This window comes from Tachysurus fulvidraco, chromosome 7, assembly GCF_022655615.1.
Source record: "Tachysurus fulvidraco isolate hzauxx_2018 chromosome 7, HZAU_PFXX_2.0, whole genome shotgun sequence".
Taxonomy (NCBI): Eukaryota; Metazoa; Chordata; class Actinopteri; order Siluriformes; family Bagridae; genus Tachysurus; species Tachysurus fulvidraco.
Window position 1 is genome coordinate 11,555,020 of NC_062524.1, and position 19,133 is coordinate 11,574,152.

The window sequence follows — 19,133 nt, forward strand, 5'->3', positions numbered from 1 at the left end:
CCAGGTGTGAACATGGCATGAAGGGACCATCGAGAACATCCTGACCAGCTGCATCACTACCTGGTTTGGGAATTGTACCTCCTCGGATCCAAAGACATTGCAGTGGATAGTGAGGACAGCTGAGAAGATCATTGGATGACTATACACACTCCTCACACACTCCTTACCCTCCCGCCATCTGTAAAAAAAAGGTACTGAATAGCAATCGGGTCCTCACGACCAGACTGTGCAACAGTTTCTTCCCTCAAGCTATCAGACTCCTCAACAACCAGATGTAAACTGATACCGAACACACACACACACACACACACACACACACACACACACACACACACACACACACACACACACACACACACACATTGTAGTTGGTGCTATTTTGTGTATTTGTACTGTATGTGTTGTCTGTTTAGTCTCTTGTCTCAGTCTGCATGCACTAAGTTGCACACAATGCACTTGATGTGGCTAACTTAGTCCTTAGCTCTGTGTCGTTATGTAGTATTATGTTGTTTTATGTAGCATCATAGTCCTGGAGAAACTGTTTCATTTCACTACGTACTGCGCCAGCCTTATATGTTTAAAATGACAACAAAGGCTTCTTGACTCGGAACGTGTTCAGGCATCAGTTCAACAGCAGGTGCAGGTTAGTCGACCCTCCAAAACAGCAGAGGGCGCCATTCACCTACAAGCCGCACAGCCACGCAAAACAAAAAAGGACACGGAAAGACGTTAGATTTCAAATAATCGCATCCGCCAGCCTTCTTGTGTCTGGTGTTTGTTTTGCATCGATATTATTGTTGAGTGCATGCGAAAGAACTCTTCTGCCCTGGCTTAAAGGGTGATTAAGTAAGTTTTATTGTTTTTAAAACACTTTCCGCGTTCTTGCTCAGTCACTAGCTGCCTGTTTTCTGCTAATAAAAGTTGTGTTAATTCGTTAGCCGCGATGTAGCCAAGCTAATGAGAGACAGCTAGCACTTTTTACCTTGTTATTGTGTGCAGCTCTTTATTAAGTGCCTTTTACTGTCGTCCTGGACACATACACGCCTTACAGGGCGTCATGGCCTGAGCTTTAATAATGTGACCCACAAAAGGGAAAAACAGAAGACAATGTTTATGTTGTTTATACATGTCCGGGTCTGCACGCGGTTTTATTATTAATGCTGCTAGCTTTGTCATTATAGATCAATTGGTCATAGTTCCAATGCAGTGCCTGAATAATTACAGATATTTTATAGTTTTTAAATTTATTTATTTTTAAAACATATTATAGCCTGATAAAAGGAGTTGAAGAATGTAAAATGATTTAATTATATATATATATATATATATATATATATATATATATATATATATATATATATCTGTATGTATATATGTGTGTGTGTGTGTGTGTTTATGTATATATATGTATATATATATATATATGTATATCTATATTAATGCAATTATTTAAAACTGGAAATCCTTAAAGTTTGATGTCCAATAAAACTGTGGCCAGTTAAATATTCCTTAACAACAGTAGGTTTATTTATTTAATATGAAGTATAATTTTATATGCGTATGTATAATTTTGATTATAAATATTTGTCATCTCTTGTAAAGTCTTAAAACATATTTTAATTTCTAATAACAATATGTTGTAAAGTCTTAAAACATATTTTAATTTCTAATAATAATAATAATATGACAGGATTTTACATATTTGTGTCATTCATTACTCAGAAACCAGTGAGAGTTATTAATGCAAAAAAAAAAAAAAAAGCCCTCCTGCATGGAGCTAATAACCTTCAGGAAGTTCTCTTCTTGAGGTGTGTGAATGTTCTTCAGAAAGCTGCAGCTTTTCTCTTCTGGGTGGCAGGAAATGGCAGGTGGACCATATGATTTATCTGCTCTGTTGTCATATGTTGCATATAACAATTGCATGATGATTAGTAAACAAAATGCAGTATGTTGATTAGGAAGATTCATTGATGTGGGTTAACCGTCTTTTTTACTTGAAATTCATTTTTATTTTTTAATAATAAAGGTTTCTGTGAATCGACCACGGTGACTCTGGTATCCGGTGCCTAGAATAAAAAAAAAAACTTAACACAAAGAGCTCACATCCACAACTAAAACCAGTACACAAAATATTCTATAAAACAAACCACAGAAACAAATAACGAAAGGACTGGCTGAAATCTTGGATTCAGCACGTCAGTGAATTGTGACGTGACGTTCAGTGGTTTTTAAAGGTGCACTTAGTCAAAATCCTTAATTGTGTTAATAGTGTAGACGATCCGTAGAACATGAGAAATACATTTGGATGAACATCCTGTGTGTTTATAGACACTACCAGCTGATGTAAATCCTGGGGGTGGAGCTTCGTGGACACGGGCGTGATTATTTAAACATCAAAACCTAACTAAGACTAATATTTTATACTGCGCAAGAGGAGTAAACGTGTACCTCTACAACCCAATCTTCACATGCTACTGCTTTTAGCTTAGAACAATTACTTTAATGGCTGTTTTTCAGAAATCTCAGAAATAGTAAACATAAATACGACATTAAAAAAGATCTTTAAGACATTTTTTCATAGAAAAGTAAGAGAGCGTCTGATGTACATTGTCTTACTGCAATGTCTTAACTTTGTCTTACTGCAACTAGACGGAGGCCATCAGAAGGAATCAGAATAAAAAAGCTTGAAGGAGGGAAATGAACAGAAGTTTGAGTGTAAACACAAAGCTTGTGCACTAACGATCGTTCCTGATTAAGTATAAAAAGAACACAATCTAGTTTTCCCTCTTTCATTTTTCTTCAAATATATCACATGAGCATGTTTCTGTATCATGGATTTATTTATATAAAACTACAGTCATGATATACATGCAAAATATAAAATGCCAGGCTTTATACCTGCTTTAGTGAATTATGTCTGTAGGTTCATTCTGCAGATCAGACACTTTACTGAGGGTCTGTTAGAAGAAAGAGTGGGGAAAAGCATTTGAAATGGTTTCCCTAAATGATTGTAAACTCTGGCTGAACGGAATCCTGGGTTAGATAGCTTAAGGTTTCACACTACTCAGACTTGCCCCGGGGTTGACGTTTAATCCTGACTCCGCAGAATCTTTCACATTTCGCACTGCGTTTCTCTAAACCCTGGATTAACCTTTTTTTTTAATTTGCAGATTAGTTTAGTCAACAAGCATGATTAAATAAATGCAGTGTTTGGCTGCTTTAAATAACGGCTTGTCTTTTCTTGTTGCTAAGCATGCAGTCGTAACTTTCCATCACTGCGCCATTTCACATCGCGTGGTTTAAAACAACAAAAGCCGTGCAATCTCTTCTTCAGTGTAAGGATTCATGACCTCTAACCGGTGTTAAAAGCAGGGTTTAGTTCAGATAATGCAATAATACAGGGTTAAGTGCAGCAGGAAAAAGCCCTACAGTGGAGCTGATGTAAACTGCAGCAACTGTAAATATAATAACCAACGCATCACAAGGATTTATAGACTAGTTAAATGAAAGCCATTTGATACAAGAGATGCTCATGCTGCTGTATAGAGGTGAGAGAAACCACTTCAGAAATGTCTTCAGTGAGAATTCACTTGCTGTGTTATTAATCACTTGAGGTTTCTTTTCCACAGTGGTTATCCTATATTTATTATTCTTGGAAAGCATGTTTTAGTGTCTTTTTTTTTTCATTTTTTTTTTATCACGCTGTGGTCTGGAATGTGTCATGCCACTTAAAGCACAGTTATAAAGAAACTATCAACTGAAGCATCTGAGAGTGGTGCGAGCACAGACAAAAAGGAATCTGAACAGAATGCATGCATACTGTTCTTAATAAAGAAATGGAAATTTGATTAACAAATGTGCTAAAAAAATGGGATTTGTTAATGGCTTTGCTGTTGTGAAAAACTCTTGCACTAAAGTTTCTTTTATTTGTCCTTTCTAGAAATTAGCAGTCGGAGAAGGCAAGCCTGGGTGAAGGTCCCAGACCCCCAGTAAGGCTTAAATAATATTGTGATGGAGGTTGAACAGAAGAATGACTCTAGCAACACTATGGCCAATGGAAGTGCCAATTCAGGCAAACGTGGCAGGGGCAGACCACGAGGGTCAGTTAAGAAAAGAAACATCTCTGTGAAAGAGGCACCTCACAATGCTAGGGCATCCAAAAGAGTGGATTTCTTTTCCCCTGAGACTGTGATCAGACCGAAAGTCAAGAAGCGCGGTCGTCCAAAAAAGATAAGAATTCCTGGAAGACCGAGAAAGATTCCTCTTACACCAGAGGAAGAAGCTGAGAGACTTTTAAGGTTGAGCAAGAAACGGAAACTCTCGAAGCCTCTCGGGAGACCTCGCATCCATCCCCTCGTAGACATGCCGAAGGAGAAAAGGGGACGAGGTAGACCGCGCAAATATGAATCCATAGCTTCACAAAATGGGAGAGTTGACGGGAACCTGAAAAGCGTAAAGATCACTGAGCTTGGTGGAGAGACACCACGAGGGAGGGGAAGACCAAGAGGCTCGTTTAAGAAGAAACGGGGACGGCCAGCTGGTTCAACTCCAGTGAAAAGACCAACAGAAGGAACTCCTGGGAAAAGAGGGCGGCCGCTAGGCTCCGGAAACAAGCTACAGGTCAGACAGGATGCGAACGGTACCCCTCGAAAGAGGGGCAGACCCCCAGGCTCTGGGAGAAAGCTAAATGTTATTTCAGGTGAAATAAATGGAACTCCTAAAAAGAGAGGGAGACCTCCAGGATCTGGTACAAAGGTAAAGGTTGCAAAGCAGGTGACGGACAGAGTTCCCAGAAAGCGGGGACGTCCTCCAGGTACTGGGACCAAAGTCAAAGATTTACTACAGGAGACAAACGGAAGCCCTCGAAAGAGAGGCCGACCACCAGGATCGTTAAAAAAAATCAAGATGGTTACAGAAGAGGCTGTGCATGTTTTCACTAACAGTGTCCTCTCTGTTGATGTCCATCCTCGTAAAAGGGGTCGCCCTAAAAAGACTGAAGCCTTTTCTGATGCTGAAGAATTAAAGATCAAGGACAATGACGAACACTCACCCAAACGACCGCGTAACTCATTTGCCTCAACCAAGAATTCCAGTAAACCAGATGCTGAAGACCAAAAGGCCAGTGAGAATGATGGGTGCCATGTGGCTGCGACAGGGGAAAATCCTGTTCTGTCTGCTGGAGGTGCTTCAAAACCAGACAGTATAGAGCAAGTTCGTGAGGATGAGATAAACGATGCCTCAGTTGAGGAGGTTTACGAGAGTAACAGCAGAAAGGGTTCATGCTCGAGGGTAGCAGGTAAATCCCAAAAAAAGAAGTAAATTATTGGGTAGAATAGAGCACACATATTTTTGAATGGGTTTTTACCAGATTTCATACAAATAATTTGACTTGTTCTGAGGGTTAACAATGCAGATCTTTTCTTCTTGTTGTTCTTCTGTTGCTCAGCTCTTGTGCTTTTTGCATGTCTTTGAAAGAAAATGTTTATTTTGATACTCTACGGTTCCCCTCCTTCAGACTAACCCCCATCGAAACAAATGCAGATGTTCAACTGTGTTCAAATGCTATTTACATTGTTAGCATGACTAGTCTTAGTACACTGAGCCTTTTTATTATTTATACAAATTTATCAAGTGAGAAAAATAAGCTATTTCACGACTATTCGGTAATTCTGCTAAATTTTTATATCGACTGCAAGATCGACCGGAACATGAACTACGTTTTAGTCTAGTCTGTATCAGTGGATTTTGAAGGGGAAAGGGCTGAAATTTAGGCTTGATGCTAGATGATGTTGAAGTATTGAAGTAGGGAAGTATTGGTACAGGATCTATGGAGTGGGTTTTTATTTGTTTGTCTCTCCCCCCCACCCCCCCATTTGTTTAGTTTGTTTGTTTTTTAATAGAAGCATTTGTCTAGAAAAAATGGCATGCAGTTTAACACCCCTTCACCGGACCGCAAAACATCAGACTATATCTAGCTAGACATAACTGCATCCTGAGCCTATGCTGCCATCCTCAGCAGGTCTTAAGTGTCCTGAGAAACTATGGACTTGAATACATATATATTTATATATATAAGCAGGAATTAAGAATGATGGACTGAATTTTGTTGGAAGTTAATCAATGTGCATGCCATAAAATGTATACATTTTTTGTATTTGATATATACGTATATATATATACGTGTGTATATATATATATATATAAATAACAATGATCAGTGTATCAATTTGGGGAAGGAAAAAAAAAGACCCCCAGAGTTTGTTGCAAATCTCTAGAGCCATTTTAGACATCATGATCATCTTCAAGCCAGATGTTTACTGAAGACCATCGGAGCAGACAGATGTTTTATCCTTTCTGGGTGCGTTCTCCCCAAGATCTATAAACAAAGAGCTAAATTACGATGGTCTTGACCAAATTAAAGTCCACTGGCCAAGTAGCACAGCTCCAGCTTCTCTATAGATGTATATTTTTTCCAAGTCTTGATGTTTCCATAGAATGTGGTATGAAGTGGAAAATGACCATCGTAGCATAAATGTCAGCTCGACGATATTAAAAAGCTAAACCGAGATTCGGTTTCTCGTACTCACCACATTGTGTGACGTGTACGGTTTCATTAAAAACGTTGCTTCGTTTTACTCATTTTATGACTGCAATTCATTTTCTTTCCTTCTTTCTTTTTTTTAAAGAATTATGTTCATTTAGACATTGAGGTAATTATTTCTGTTAGAAGACAGGAGTTAAATGTCCATGTGATCATGGTTGTGAAAGTTTTTCTGCTTAGGTTTCAGGGCATCAACTATAAACTAAACAGACATTTACACAACAGAAGCTGTAGTTATTAGAAACTCAGAGTTTAATTTACAAGACCACACACTGAAGTTTTGATTTCATTTTATTTTTTAAATGACCAACCAGGTGAACACAAATATTTATATGTAAGTCTTGTTCTTTGTTGCTGATCTTCTGGTTTTACCTGTCAGATTGTACTTGCCAGATCGGCAATTTCTGTCCTAATTCTTCTCAAATTTTGTGATTTTCCAAAAAAAAAAAAAAAAGGCAGCCATGAATTGTTTCAATTAGCTAAGATTGTGATTATGTACTATTTGTACTGTTAAAAAGTTTGTATACTTAAAAAAAAAAAAAAAAAAAAATCTTGCTATATCAGTTTTCCAAAACAAAAAAAAGTTTCCATTAACTTTTTTTATTGGAATTTCTCTTGATTGATGTATAAAGTTCAGAAAAATGTCATCCTTCTGTGATGCTTGTGACATTTCCGTTCATATGTTTAGCCTTTCTCCAAAAGCCCTGGACAGAAGCTGGGGGAAACAAAATAGTTAACCACCCTATTCCCTTTTTATTTATTATAATTTTTTAAATAATTTTTAAGCCCTGTTTGTTGTGAAGTTACTAAAGGGTCTGTGTTCTTTAACGGATAACAGAGTCCCAAAAAGGAGAAGGTGGTACCTTTTTTAGAACGATTTAGAAGTGTAAAACATTCGAGAGTTGCTACCCTAGGCTACAAATTAAGAACTTGTTAGAGGGCAACATTTGGGCTAAAATCTAAATGTTCTCCATAAACTTTGTTGAACTGCGTATGTGGGCTAGCCTACATGTGGTGTGTTTCAAGTCTGCAGCTTGCGCTTGTGGAATTTGCTGTTGTTAATTTAGTTAAAGTAGATGGGTAGAATGCCTTGTTCTTTGACAGTAGATGTGTACATCCCTGGTAGAACGTGTATATAAAGCAACTTTCTCCCACCTAAAACGACTGATCCTAACCATTTTGCTTAGCATTAGATGTATTAGCTTACAGCAAGTGCATAGGCTTGTTTTCTACTATAGTAACTCACTTGATGTTTGATTTCTACATCAGTCTGTACTCTTAACAACTAGATGCTGTTTAATGTGAGCACTTGTATTTGATATTTTTTCTGTAATAAAATGCTTTCTTCAACCATTTTGCAGGCTTTTTTATTTAGCTAGTTTTCACACTTTACTTTTAACAAGAACGCTGGATCTTTGATTAGATTTATTAGACTAGACTTTTAATAGTGTCAGAAATTAAATCTAAAATAAATTTGCTTTATTCTAGATTTTTTTCAGATTTCTTACTAATTTGGATACAAAAACTGAATTTTTATCCAATCATTATTTCTTATTTATTATGTAGTTTATGTTAAGCCCTCTCTGTGCATTAGAGGAATCTCTAGACACTTATAATAACAAGCCTAAGCTTTGTAACATGACAAATTTATGTTGATTAAAATCATAAAAGGTCTCATGACTCTCATGAAAAGGTCGTTTTTCACAAACACATTTAATATACATTGAATTAAATAAGTAATAAAACATGTTCGTGGCATTTTTAAAATTCTGCTATCTGCAATAATTTTATGTTTAATAAGATCAATTATTTTATTTTAAAACATTTGTAGATTAATAGAAAGCATTCAATATATGACTAAAAAACATTGCAATCTCCATTCACTGGAGCTAAGAGACTTGAACCCTGTTCCATCATGACAATGTCCCTGTACACAAAACACAGAGCTCCATGAAGACATGGTGTGTGAAGGTTGGAGTGAACTCGAGTGTCCTGCACTGAGCTCTGACTCTGACTCAACACCACTGAACACCTTTGTGATGAACTGGAACACAGACTGAACCCCAGACCTCCTCACTCTTACATCATCAGTGTCTGATCTCACTGATGCTCTTGTAGCTGAATGAACACAAATCCACACAGTCACAATATACCAACTAGTGAAAAGACTTCATAGAAAAAAGAGTGAGATAAAAATGGCAGCATTTGATCACAAGTCTTATTGTTGCTCTGAGTTGCATTCTGTTGGCAACATTTTATTAGTTAATTTAAAACATTTTGAAATGAACTGCTTGTCATAAGTGATAGCTGTGTAAGTGCCAGCGTATTGTGGGACATTTGAGAGTTTATATGTACAGAGTTCTATCCAGTAACTATCCAGATCAAACCCTGATATTTATTGTGTGAAAAAACTAGGATGTTTAGGGATTGAACCTGTTTCAGGCATTGTTATAGAGGTTGATTAGCCATGTTTGGCTGTAAAATAATCTTTACCAAGCTTTAACATTTACATATAAATAGTTTTTCTTTCATTTCCTTCTACCTTTCCCTGTTTGGATTGAGTTTAAGTCTTAGAAATGTAGGTTTCCTTCAGGGTCTCCTTTCAGCACAATGCGCCTGATGCAGCTCTAGCGAGAGTCAACCAGGGGCCATCAGTGTAAGGTGCCTGAAACACGTCAACTGGTTTCTCTCAGTTTGGAGGTCCAGTGGCTCTTCTGTGAGGTTTTCCTGAATGTCCAAGCTCCTCAACTTAGAGACTAAGACTAGCAACCCTGCTCCCTGATCATTATGGAACAAGACAGATATAAGCATGAGTACTTTATTCTTTACCCTAAGTTCATAAAAGTTCTTTATTTTTTTGTAAGTTCATAAAACTAAATACAAAACCTTAACAGACCCTTTGGTGTAGTATCCTCGGTAGCAACTACAGACTTAAGTCTTCTTAGCCATGATGCTGTAAGCTTACCACACAGAGTCTTCTCTGAAGAACATCTGTCAAGCTATCTCAACGTAAATGAGGAGCATCTCTCCAGATGTGTTCAGTTTGGTTCGATCTTGAGCTCTGGCAAAGCCCTTAGCAACTACTGTATTGTCTTGGCTGTGTGTTTCAGGTCATAATGTTAAACACTGAACCTTCTCTCTGAGTTTATGAGCACTCTGAAGCAGTCATGATCTGTAAAGCTTTCCCTTGACCATGACAAACATCTGAAAAACCTCCCCATGGACTGTAAACCAGGTCTTAAACCAGTGTATGGAAAGAGACATTGAACAAGTACATGGTTGTGATAGACAGGTGAACACATTCATTTGGCCATATTTGGTGAAAACACACCACACTAGTGTCACAACTAACACAGTCCCTTAACAAATTGATTACTTCCAGGTTAGTCAGCAGGGCTTTGTGTCTTAACCCATATATTCCATCCAAACAAATTAGATTTTGCTGTGTAAAAGGCCAATCAAGCATAGAGTTAATATTTGAATTTGTGTTGATACTGAAATCCCCAAATGAACAAGATTATATGTGTAATTAATTTTTGTTTGAGTGAATTATAATGAATATAATACTTACTACTTTAATTACTTTATACTTTATTGTCCCCAAAGGGGAAATTCTTTTCACAACACTGCACTTGTTTGACACATACAACATAGACATAAACAGTCATAATACACACATGTCATGAAACATTCAAAATAACACTCAGTGATGTCTGTTGTTAAGAGGAAACTCTTTGGATAAAAGGCATCAGTTAGGAAAAATGGACAGCCGTATGAACTTTCATGAACATTGCACCAATTTTTTCTCCCCTGATAGAATTTGCCACATGCTTGTATACAGATCAGTGGTAGAAGTACACTGTGGAGAAAAGATCACAAGAAGTCCTGTGAAAACTTGAGCTTAAATAGATCATACTATCATTTGAATACATGCCATTGCTAGTAATCAGTATATATTTCTTCATATCCCAGAACAGCCCAAGATGAAGATGTTGATTAGGGGCCACTCTGGGATTTGATCAGATTCTGTTATCCTTCCATCCATTCCTGTAGCACTTATTCTAATCAGGGTCATACAGGAGCCTGGAGTCTATCCCAGGGGACTTGGGGCACAAGACAGGGGACACCTTAGACTGGGTGCCAACCCATTCACGCATTAGAGACAATTTAGTAATGTCGATCAGCTTGCAATACATGCCTCATTTGCATATTACTTATGAATAAACACATTCTTTACATCAGAATTACAACATAGGATCGAATTTAAAGTAACATAAATAAACCTGGTATGTATTAAGATTTAAATTCATAGTAGGTTTGACCAAAATATTAAAAAAAAAAGACCTCTAGACACTTGCACTGAAAGTAAAAACCTCCAGCTCACATGTCTTTTCTGTCACTTATACATCCCGTGGGATTCCAGTCCTGATAAACACCTCTAGTCTCAACCAAATGCCCTTTTGACCTTTTTGTTGTCTGTACCATTACTCACAAGCAAAAGGCATAACCCTTTTTTCTGCCAAATTGCTGAGACGGAGGAAGAAAAATCTGTGCTACATTTTACTACATAATATAATGACAAATTAAATACTAGTTTTATGTTGAAATCCTCTTTAAATACATACCATTTGAAAAGGAGTGAGATATTTTTACTTGTTAAGTAATTATATGCAGTCTCCTTCAAAACCATTGGGACAGACTTGGAATGTGTGTGTGTATATACATACAGTATATATTGGATTGGAAATTCAGCTTTAATTTCCCGATATGTACATCCAGACACGTTAATCGACTTAGAAGGTACGACCTTTGGTGGTAGAACATTTTCACCCCAATGAGCAAAAGTTAAAGGATAGTATTAAATTGAATAACATTAAAATTCAGTTGCGTATATTTCACTTGCAAGAACTGCATCAATCCGTTGACCCATTGATATCACCAAACTGTTGCAGCATTTTTAAGTTTGTTTCTCCTTTGGTTTCCTCATCAGGAGGTAAAATGCTGCTCAGTTGAGTTAATTTCTGAGACTGACTTGAATTAACACCTTTCACTTTTTCCCCCTGATAAAATCCTTTATGTTTTGGATCATTGTGTTGCTGAATGATGAAGTTCCTCCACAATTACACTGGATACATTTCGATCTAAATTGTCAGACAGACTGTTTCTATAGATTTCTGAATTCCTACTAACATGAGTTACATCATCAATAAGGATTAAAGTGAGTCTGCTTCAGAAGCAGCCATGTAAACCCAAGCCATGACATTGAGATGTGGTACTTTAGTGTTTAAGGTGTTGGACTACTGATTGAAAGGTCATGAGTTCAAATTCTAGGTCCACCAAACTGCCACTGCTGGGCCTCTGAGCAAGGCCCTTAACCCTCATTTGCTCAGCTGTATAAAAATGTAAGTCACTCTGGATAAGGGTGTCTGCCAAATGCTTTAAAAGTAAATTACATTTCCTCCACTGTGCTTGATCCCTGAGTTTGTTTTGGATCATGTGGGTTCTTTTCTTTCTCCACACTTTCTCCTTTCCAGCACCAGAGTTTTAGTGAATCATCTCTATATTTCTTTCTGAATTCCTGTGTGTTGTTCTGTTTTTTTGTGTGTGTGTGGTATGGTCTCTGTATTCCAGCTGGATTGTGAGATCTTCACCCCTGCCCTATAGAGGTTGTTGGTGATGCCACTGACTGTGACTGTTTTTTATAGCTCTTACAATATTTCTGTTATCAAATGTTTTTTTTTCCCCCTTGGCTAACCTGTTCACTATATGTCAGTACATCAGTAGCTGCTTTCTTTTTTTCTCCTTTTTCAACAACAAATGCAGCAACACCAGTCAGTCACATGTTCCTATATTTTTGATCACTTGAAAATGGGTGAGTTTAACCAAAAGATGCCAAGTTCTAAGTTGTTTAACTCACACACACACACACACACACACACACACACACACACACACACACACACACACACACACATATATATATATATATATATATGTGTGTGTATATATTTCAGAAATAAGAGCTGGATAAGGATAAATCTCAAACCTTTCATTTCAAAAGGTGTAAACTTTACACAAAAGAATTAGCTTTGCTGTTCCAATACTTTCTGAGGGCACTGTAATATTATAACATGTTACATGTTACCTTGGGGAAAGGGGAGTTTACTCACTGAAAGCAATGCCCATCAGGACGACGACACCAACACCCATGATGATCATCATCTAAGAAAAGGTGAAGATAATTTATCTAGAAGCAGTTGAACCAGCAGTGATGCTAATGAAACTATTTCATGCACACAAAGATGACAGGTATGCTAAAAATGGATACTGAAATTCATGCTGTCAAAGATCCAACGTTTATTTTTTCCAACACATTTATTACTAAAAAAAATAATAAAGACATACACTATGCGGTATCTAAAGTGATATGAGAGAATGATGCATCCTGTTCCTAGTTATAAGTGCACATTTTGCTTCTGCCAAGCATAAAAGATGACTCAGGATGCACAAACCTTGAGGTTTTTCCACCAGAACTTGTTCTTTAGCTTGGCAGCACTGCTCTCAAACAGCATAGCTCCGTTGTGCAGTGCGTCAGCCCGGTCGTCCAACTCCGACAGATTCTTGTCCCTGTCTAGAACCTTATCAACATTTGCACGCATGATATCCACCACCTAGAGGGATTCATTTAAGATTAGCTCAATTTGTCAGATTTATCCAATACATAATTCTTCTGAAGGCTGCTGAGTCGCTTAGAAGCTTAATGCAACTGACTGTCTCCTTCTACATACTGTACAGTGCATTCGGACGGTATTCAAACCCCCTACACATTTTTCAGTTTTATGTTGCAGCCCGATACTACAATTGTTCAGATTCATTGTTTTCTCCTAGCTCCCCATATTAACCAAGTGGAAACAGAATTCTAAAAATGTCTTTAAATGTGTGAGAAAGAAATAAACTGAAATATCACAAGTATTCAGACCCTTAACAACAACAACACATTTTGCTCAGTTGCCTCAGATGTTTCTACACCTTGATTCAAGTTCACCTGTGGTAAATTAAATTGATTGGACATGATTTGGAAAGGCACACACCTCTCAGTAGAAGGCCTCATAGCTGACAATGCATGTCACTGAGGAACTATCTGTAGAGCCCAGAGACAGGATTGTTGCATAACCAAGACACTTCCAAGAGCTGGTTGCACGGCCAAACTGAATACTTTCTGAATCCACTGTAAATTGTACACTGTACTGTACACATACAGCTAGCATCACTCTTGTGATAAGTGTCTTGCACTTTTTCCTCTTACACTACTCATGAGCCCGGGAAACAGCATGCTGTGGACATTAGCATGCATATATGTATAAGATAAGAAAAGGTTTTGGGTTTTAATGAGAGAACTATGACGTGTACAGACTGTGTACCATACTCATACAGCACAACACCAGATTGTCTACTTCTAAGCTAATCAAAATACAATCCGTGATGCATTCATGGATGTCTGGTTCATCGTACCAAAAATCCAGGCTATGTGACTTAAAATTAGTAAACACTGACTGATGTGCTTACCTCATCCACTTGTTCCTGTGTCTGTTGGAGGCGCAGATTGCCAGTAAAGTTTGGAGCTGGGGCTGGTTCTTGTCCTTCATCTCTGTCTGGGGCTCCTGGTTCAGTGGTGATATCCTGATCTGGTCCAGACCTGTGCAGATGAGTATTTATGTGACAATAATTCAGATCACACTTCCATAACTCTCAGGCTCTTAAATACACCAGAATAAATGGACAATATTTAATTAGGACTTCAGGAGGTGATCAAACCTTAACGCCTAAGAGATTTGATTGTATATTTGTTGTCCTGATATTTTTGCACACTCCTGAAGACCTACAGTACAATGAGGGAATCTCTATATCTCCATATCTACAGATAGTGAAATTAAACTCACATGAATGTACTGTCATTGTATTATTGTCACATGTATAATCATTGTCATCTGCATCGATGCTACACATTGCTAACATGTTTTTTTTTTAAAAACAGGACAAAGCAGCATTTCATACACAAAACACTGATATGATTAAGTAATAGAAAACATTGCATACTTACATAATGACCGCAAGTGCCTAATGCCAGGATACTGTTTGTGTGTGTGTGAGAGAGAGATTTATTATTACGTAGTAGCCTAAATGTACTAAATGTACCAGTGTGTTGATTGGAATAACAATAAAAAAGTGTACAAAATAAATGACCAATAAACCTGATGCACTTCTTGGTCTGGATCTTGGGACAAACAAATTTATATGAGTCTGCTATTCCGTACGGGAGGAGGGTTCTGAAGAGACAGATCACGACTTCCAATTATCCCCTCCCTCTCTCTCTCTCTCTCTCTCTCTCTCTCTCTCTCTCTCTCTCTCTCTCTCTCTCTCTCACACACACACACACACACACACACACACACACACTTCTGTAGTCTGCACTAAAATTTACGCCACACAATGCCAAAACATACGCAATCACATTTAGAGACGCCCACAAAACTCCATCAAAGGCAAAGTTCGCACAGCGGAAATGACCAGGCCAAAAAAAAAAAAGGAAGAAAAAGTCTGATCTGTGATACTGTGGCATAGAAGTTTGTAGCATTGAATTTCAGAAATGCACAGGTGTTCCTAATAAAGTGGACAGTGGGTGTATATATATCTAACAACTTAACAACTGCCTGAAAAGACCATGATCTAAAGCAGAATTACAGAAAAGGTGAATTAGATGTGAATTAAAGTGAAAATGGTTTTGACAAAATTCTTTCTTTCTTTCTTTCTTTCTTTCTTTCTTTCTTTCTTTCTTTCTTTCTTTCTTTCTTTTAATTTTTCCCTCCTTCATTCTTTTTTCTTTCTTTCCTGCCTTATTCCTTTTTTCCCTTCCTTCCTTCCTTCCTTCCTTCCTTCCTTCCTTCCTTCCTTCCTTCCTTCCTTCCTTCCTTCCTTCCTTCCTTTTCCTTTTTTCCCTTCCTTCCTTCCTTTCTTCCTTCCTTCCCTCCCTCCCTCCCTTATTTTTTCATCAGTCACTTGCAGGCTAATAGAATGCTGCACTGCATTAAAAGACGACGCCGTAGACAACAGAACTGATTTATATGCTGAGTCACTGCAGTCCCTCCTTCTCTTACAGCAGCATTCTTGATTGAATGACTTAATGTTTTATTTGTCTTCATTTATGGATGACATTTTCTTTCAATATAAATTTACTTAATACCCATAAACATGTAAAGCTATGTTTCACAAAATAGTTAAATTTGTGTGTAGCTAAAACACATAAGCTATTTATAGCTGACAGAATAATCTGTATAAAAAAATGTAGTGACATATTGCAAATTGGATGATTTAAATTTTATCAAGTTGAAAGATTTACGTTAATAAGTCTCTTTATGAATAAACGTACACAAGCTCAGAACGAGAAGGACCCAAACTGTCTTATGTCAATGTGTAAAAGAACAATTTCCAAATAAATCTGTTAAGATCCAACTTCATTATCGAGGCCTATGACTATGCAAATACCTGACTATGCATATTTGCTGTACATACTGTTACAGCCAATCAAGATTCTTTATTAACACACAGAGTAATTGACAATAAACTGTACACAGAACACTAAACAAGTGCAAACATCCCATAAATGAAAAGTAAATGTTTAGTTATATAAACTGTGTGCACAATTATTAGGCAAGTTGTATTTTTGAGGATTACTTTTGTTATTGTACAACTACCGAGCTCTTGGTCAATCCAAAATGTTTACAAACCCTCAAACCTGAACATTTAAGTAGTAAAAGTGAATTTTTGGCTTTCTTAAGAGAATATCTATATGTACACCATTATTAGGCAACTATTAGTGTGCAGAATTATTAAACAAACTCAAAATTTACAAATAAACATTTCTAAAATAAAAAAAAAGTGATCAATATAGCCACCCTTCTTTTCCATAACAGTCACAAGCCTTCCATTCACGGAGTCAGTCAGTTTCTTGATCTGGTCAGAATCGACTTTTTGTGCAGCCGCACCCACAGCCCCCCAGACACAGTTCAGAGAGGTTTACTGTTTACCTTCACTGTAAATTTGCATAAGAAGGGCCCAAAAGTTCTCAGGGTTTAAGTCAGGTGAAGAAGTGGGCCATGTCATTTGTTTTTCATCTTTAAGGCCTTTACTGGCCAGCCATACAATGGAGTACTTTGATGCATGTGATGGAGCGTTGTCTTGCATAAAAATTAAAGTCTTCTTGAAAGATGCACACTTTTTCCTGTACCACTGCTTGAAGAAAGTGTCTTCTAAAAATTGGCAGTAGGCCTGAGAGTTGATTTTAAATCCATTTTCAACCCAAAAAGGTCCAACTAGCTCATCTTTAATAATACCTGCCCATACCAGTATCCCACCTCCACATCCAAGTGGAGCTCTGTGTCCGTTAGTGATCCAACCATGGGCCCATCCATCTAATGATATGGTCACGGATAAAATGATGATATGGTCAAAATTATCACTTGCCTAATAAATGTGCACACAGTATAGATGGACTGGAGCCATAAGGAGAAGAAGTGACTGGAGTTGATGTGTAACAGCAATAATGGCAAAAAAAACAATATGGCAGTAGAGATGAAGAGACTTTTCAACAGTATGTAATGCGTCGAGTTCCTGGTCATCAAGAAGAAGGACAGGAAGTCGCACTAATGTGGTGTAAGATATTAAAACGATCAGGGAAAAGACTTTAATGCAGAAGAAGTTTACTACAATGTAGCAGTGACAATATACATGAACTACTTCGGGTTCATCGGAGTCAAGAAGAACGCAGGAAGAATCCTGCTCAAAGATTATACTGTTATTCCTTTGTGTAGTTTAAAGGGCATTGTAAGTATATGAACTGTGTATCTACTAAATGTCTGGGTGATACTAAGGTCTAGCTGAATGTCTTTAGATGCTAATGATGGTCACATACACCTTTATTTGGTGTTGTTACATGTGTTATCACCCAAATGGTCAGGGATACTATTGTTTAAATATATTCACGGTCACGTATACTCTTTGTTCAGTCATAGTCCTTGATACTATTGAACTGCTGGAGGTTATTTTAGAGTTCTAAACCTACTGCTTTATGATATTTAAGCCTTTTTGAGAATAAGCTCTTTCTGACATGTATCTTCGAGTGGAATCTGGGTTCAGACAATCTGTAATTTCTTACAGTAGCTTGTTTTTGGCATCAGGAGTCTGATGAAGACGAGATATGAAACTCCACAGGCACACGGTTGCTACGATACAACTGACTTCATTTATCTACTATCTATTATGACCATCTTTGAAAAACTTTCATCATTCAACTTGGGAATATTTTTCAGTTAAATTTAAGTACATTGTCTCACAGGTTTTGGTGAAAATCGGTGGCTAATAGATTGTTCCATGCGTCCTTGAGTATTTGCTAGAAATTGCCATCTCTGGGGAAAAAACTGACTAATGGCTTTAGGACAGTCACCACATTAGACTAATCTGTGTAGGTCTTACTACACCGTGTGCATTAAAAAACTCTCACTGATCATGTCTTTCAAGTCTTGTCTTACAGTATCTCAAACATCTCAATTTGGCTCTACTAATCATGATATTTAATGAACCTGAATTAGGGTTTGTTAACATATCTACTTATTTTATGGGAGACCTGAATGCTAAAGCATTACCAGAGGTTAGCATATGTAGTGTTTAGTCTGTTGAAATCTAACCCTTTTACTCATTCTGTCTGGTTCATTTGATTAAATGAAGAACAAAACATCTCTTTTTTTAATTCGGAATAATAAATCGGCCGATCTGCAGAACTGAAAGATGCTGACCTCAGCAGAGAGGCATAAACTTAATGAAAGGCTACAAATGTACAATGTGTTCTGGAAATCTGGACCAAAATACAGGAATAAATAAAAATATATCCTGGATATTGAATGCATTAAATAGTCTTATTGTTCATTCCTAGTATACTGTATTTAGTTGTTTGTTGACTGTTGATTCTCTCTGATGATTTCTGCTTTCTACTTTAGTTCGTTTTGAATGTGATATTTATAACTATTTATTTTTATAATTATAATAATAATGTCAGGAATGTTGTGTGACAGAAGATCAAAAGAGAAGTGTAGAAGACAGTAGTGAGAGCAGCTCTGCTGTATGGGGTAGAGACTGTAGCAGTGAGGAAAAGACATGAGGCAGAGATGGAGGTAGCAGAGATGAAGATGTTTAGGTTCTCTTTAGGAGTGATGAGGTTGGACAGGATTAGGAATGAGCACATCAGAGGGACAGCTCAGGTTGGCTGTTTTGGGGACAAGGTCAGAGAGGATAGATTGAGATGGTTTGGACATGTACAGAGGAGGGAGATGGTTACATTGGTAGAAGGATTTTGGAGTTGGAGCTGTCAGGTAAGAGGTCACAAGAGGAAGGCCAAAGAGGAGATATATGCATGTGTTGAATGAGGACATGAAGGTAATCGGTGTGAGAGCAGAGTTAGGTAAAAGCAGATGATTCTCTG

General features: G+C 37.4%; 2 protein-coding genes across 2 annotated transcripts; one reads left to right on the forward strand and one right to left on the reverse strand.

Moving 5' to 3' along the window:
- The first annotated feature begins 688 nt into the window (after nt 1-688).
- On the forward strand, nt 689-7,951 carry si:ch211-288g17.3 (chromosomal protein D1). The gene is made up of 2 exons (XM_027143998.2): nt 689-846; nt 3,941-7,951. The coding sequence occupies exon 2, from the start codon at nt 4,012-4,014 to the stop codon at nt 5,317-5,319; it is 1,308 nt and encodes a 435-aa protein (XP_026999799.2). The 5' UTR covers nt 689-846; nt 3,941-4,011; the 3' UTR covers nt 5,320-7,951.
- Nucleotides 7,952-8,669: 718 nt separating this feature from the next.
- vamp1a (vesicle associated membrane protein 1a) lies at nt 8,670-15,132 on the reverse strand. The gene is made up of 6 exons (XM_027144008.2): nt 14,854-15,132; nt 14,703-14,733; nt 14,168-14,297; nt 13,114-13,272; nt 12,772-12,823; nt 8,670-10,460 (listed from the first exon to the last, which is right to left on the reverse strand). Coding segments are annotated over exons 2-6 (360 nt in total). The 5' UTR covers nt 14,705-14,733; nt 14,854-15,132; the 3' UTR covers nt 8,670-10,443.
- Nucleotides 15,133-19,133: the final 4,001 nt, after the last annotated feature.

Bases quoted from the DNA above. Each gene is read 5' to 3' on its own strand.
- si:ch211-288g17.3 (XM_027143998.2), top strand. From the start codon at position 4,012: ATGGAGGTTGAACAGAAGAATGACTCTAGCAACACTATGGCCAATGGA.
- vamp1a (XM_027144008.2), bottom strand. The intron at 13,273-14,167 runs GTAAGCACATCA...GAATCCCTCTAG, and splicing joins CACAGGAACAAGTGGATGAG to GTGGTGGATATCATGCGTGC. The intron at 12,824-13,113 runs GTTTGTGCATCC...ACCTTTTCTTAG, and splicing joins TCTGGTGGAAAAACCTCAAG to ATGATGATCATCATGGGTGT.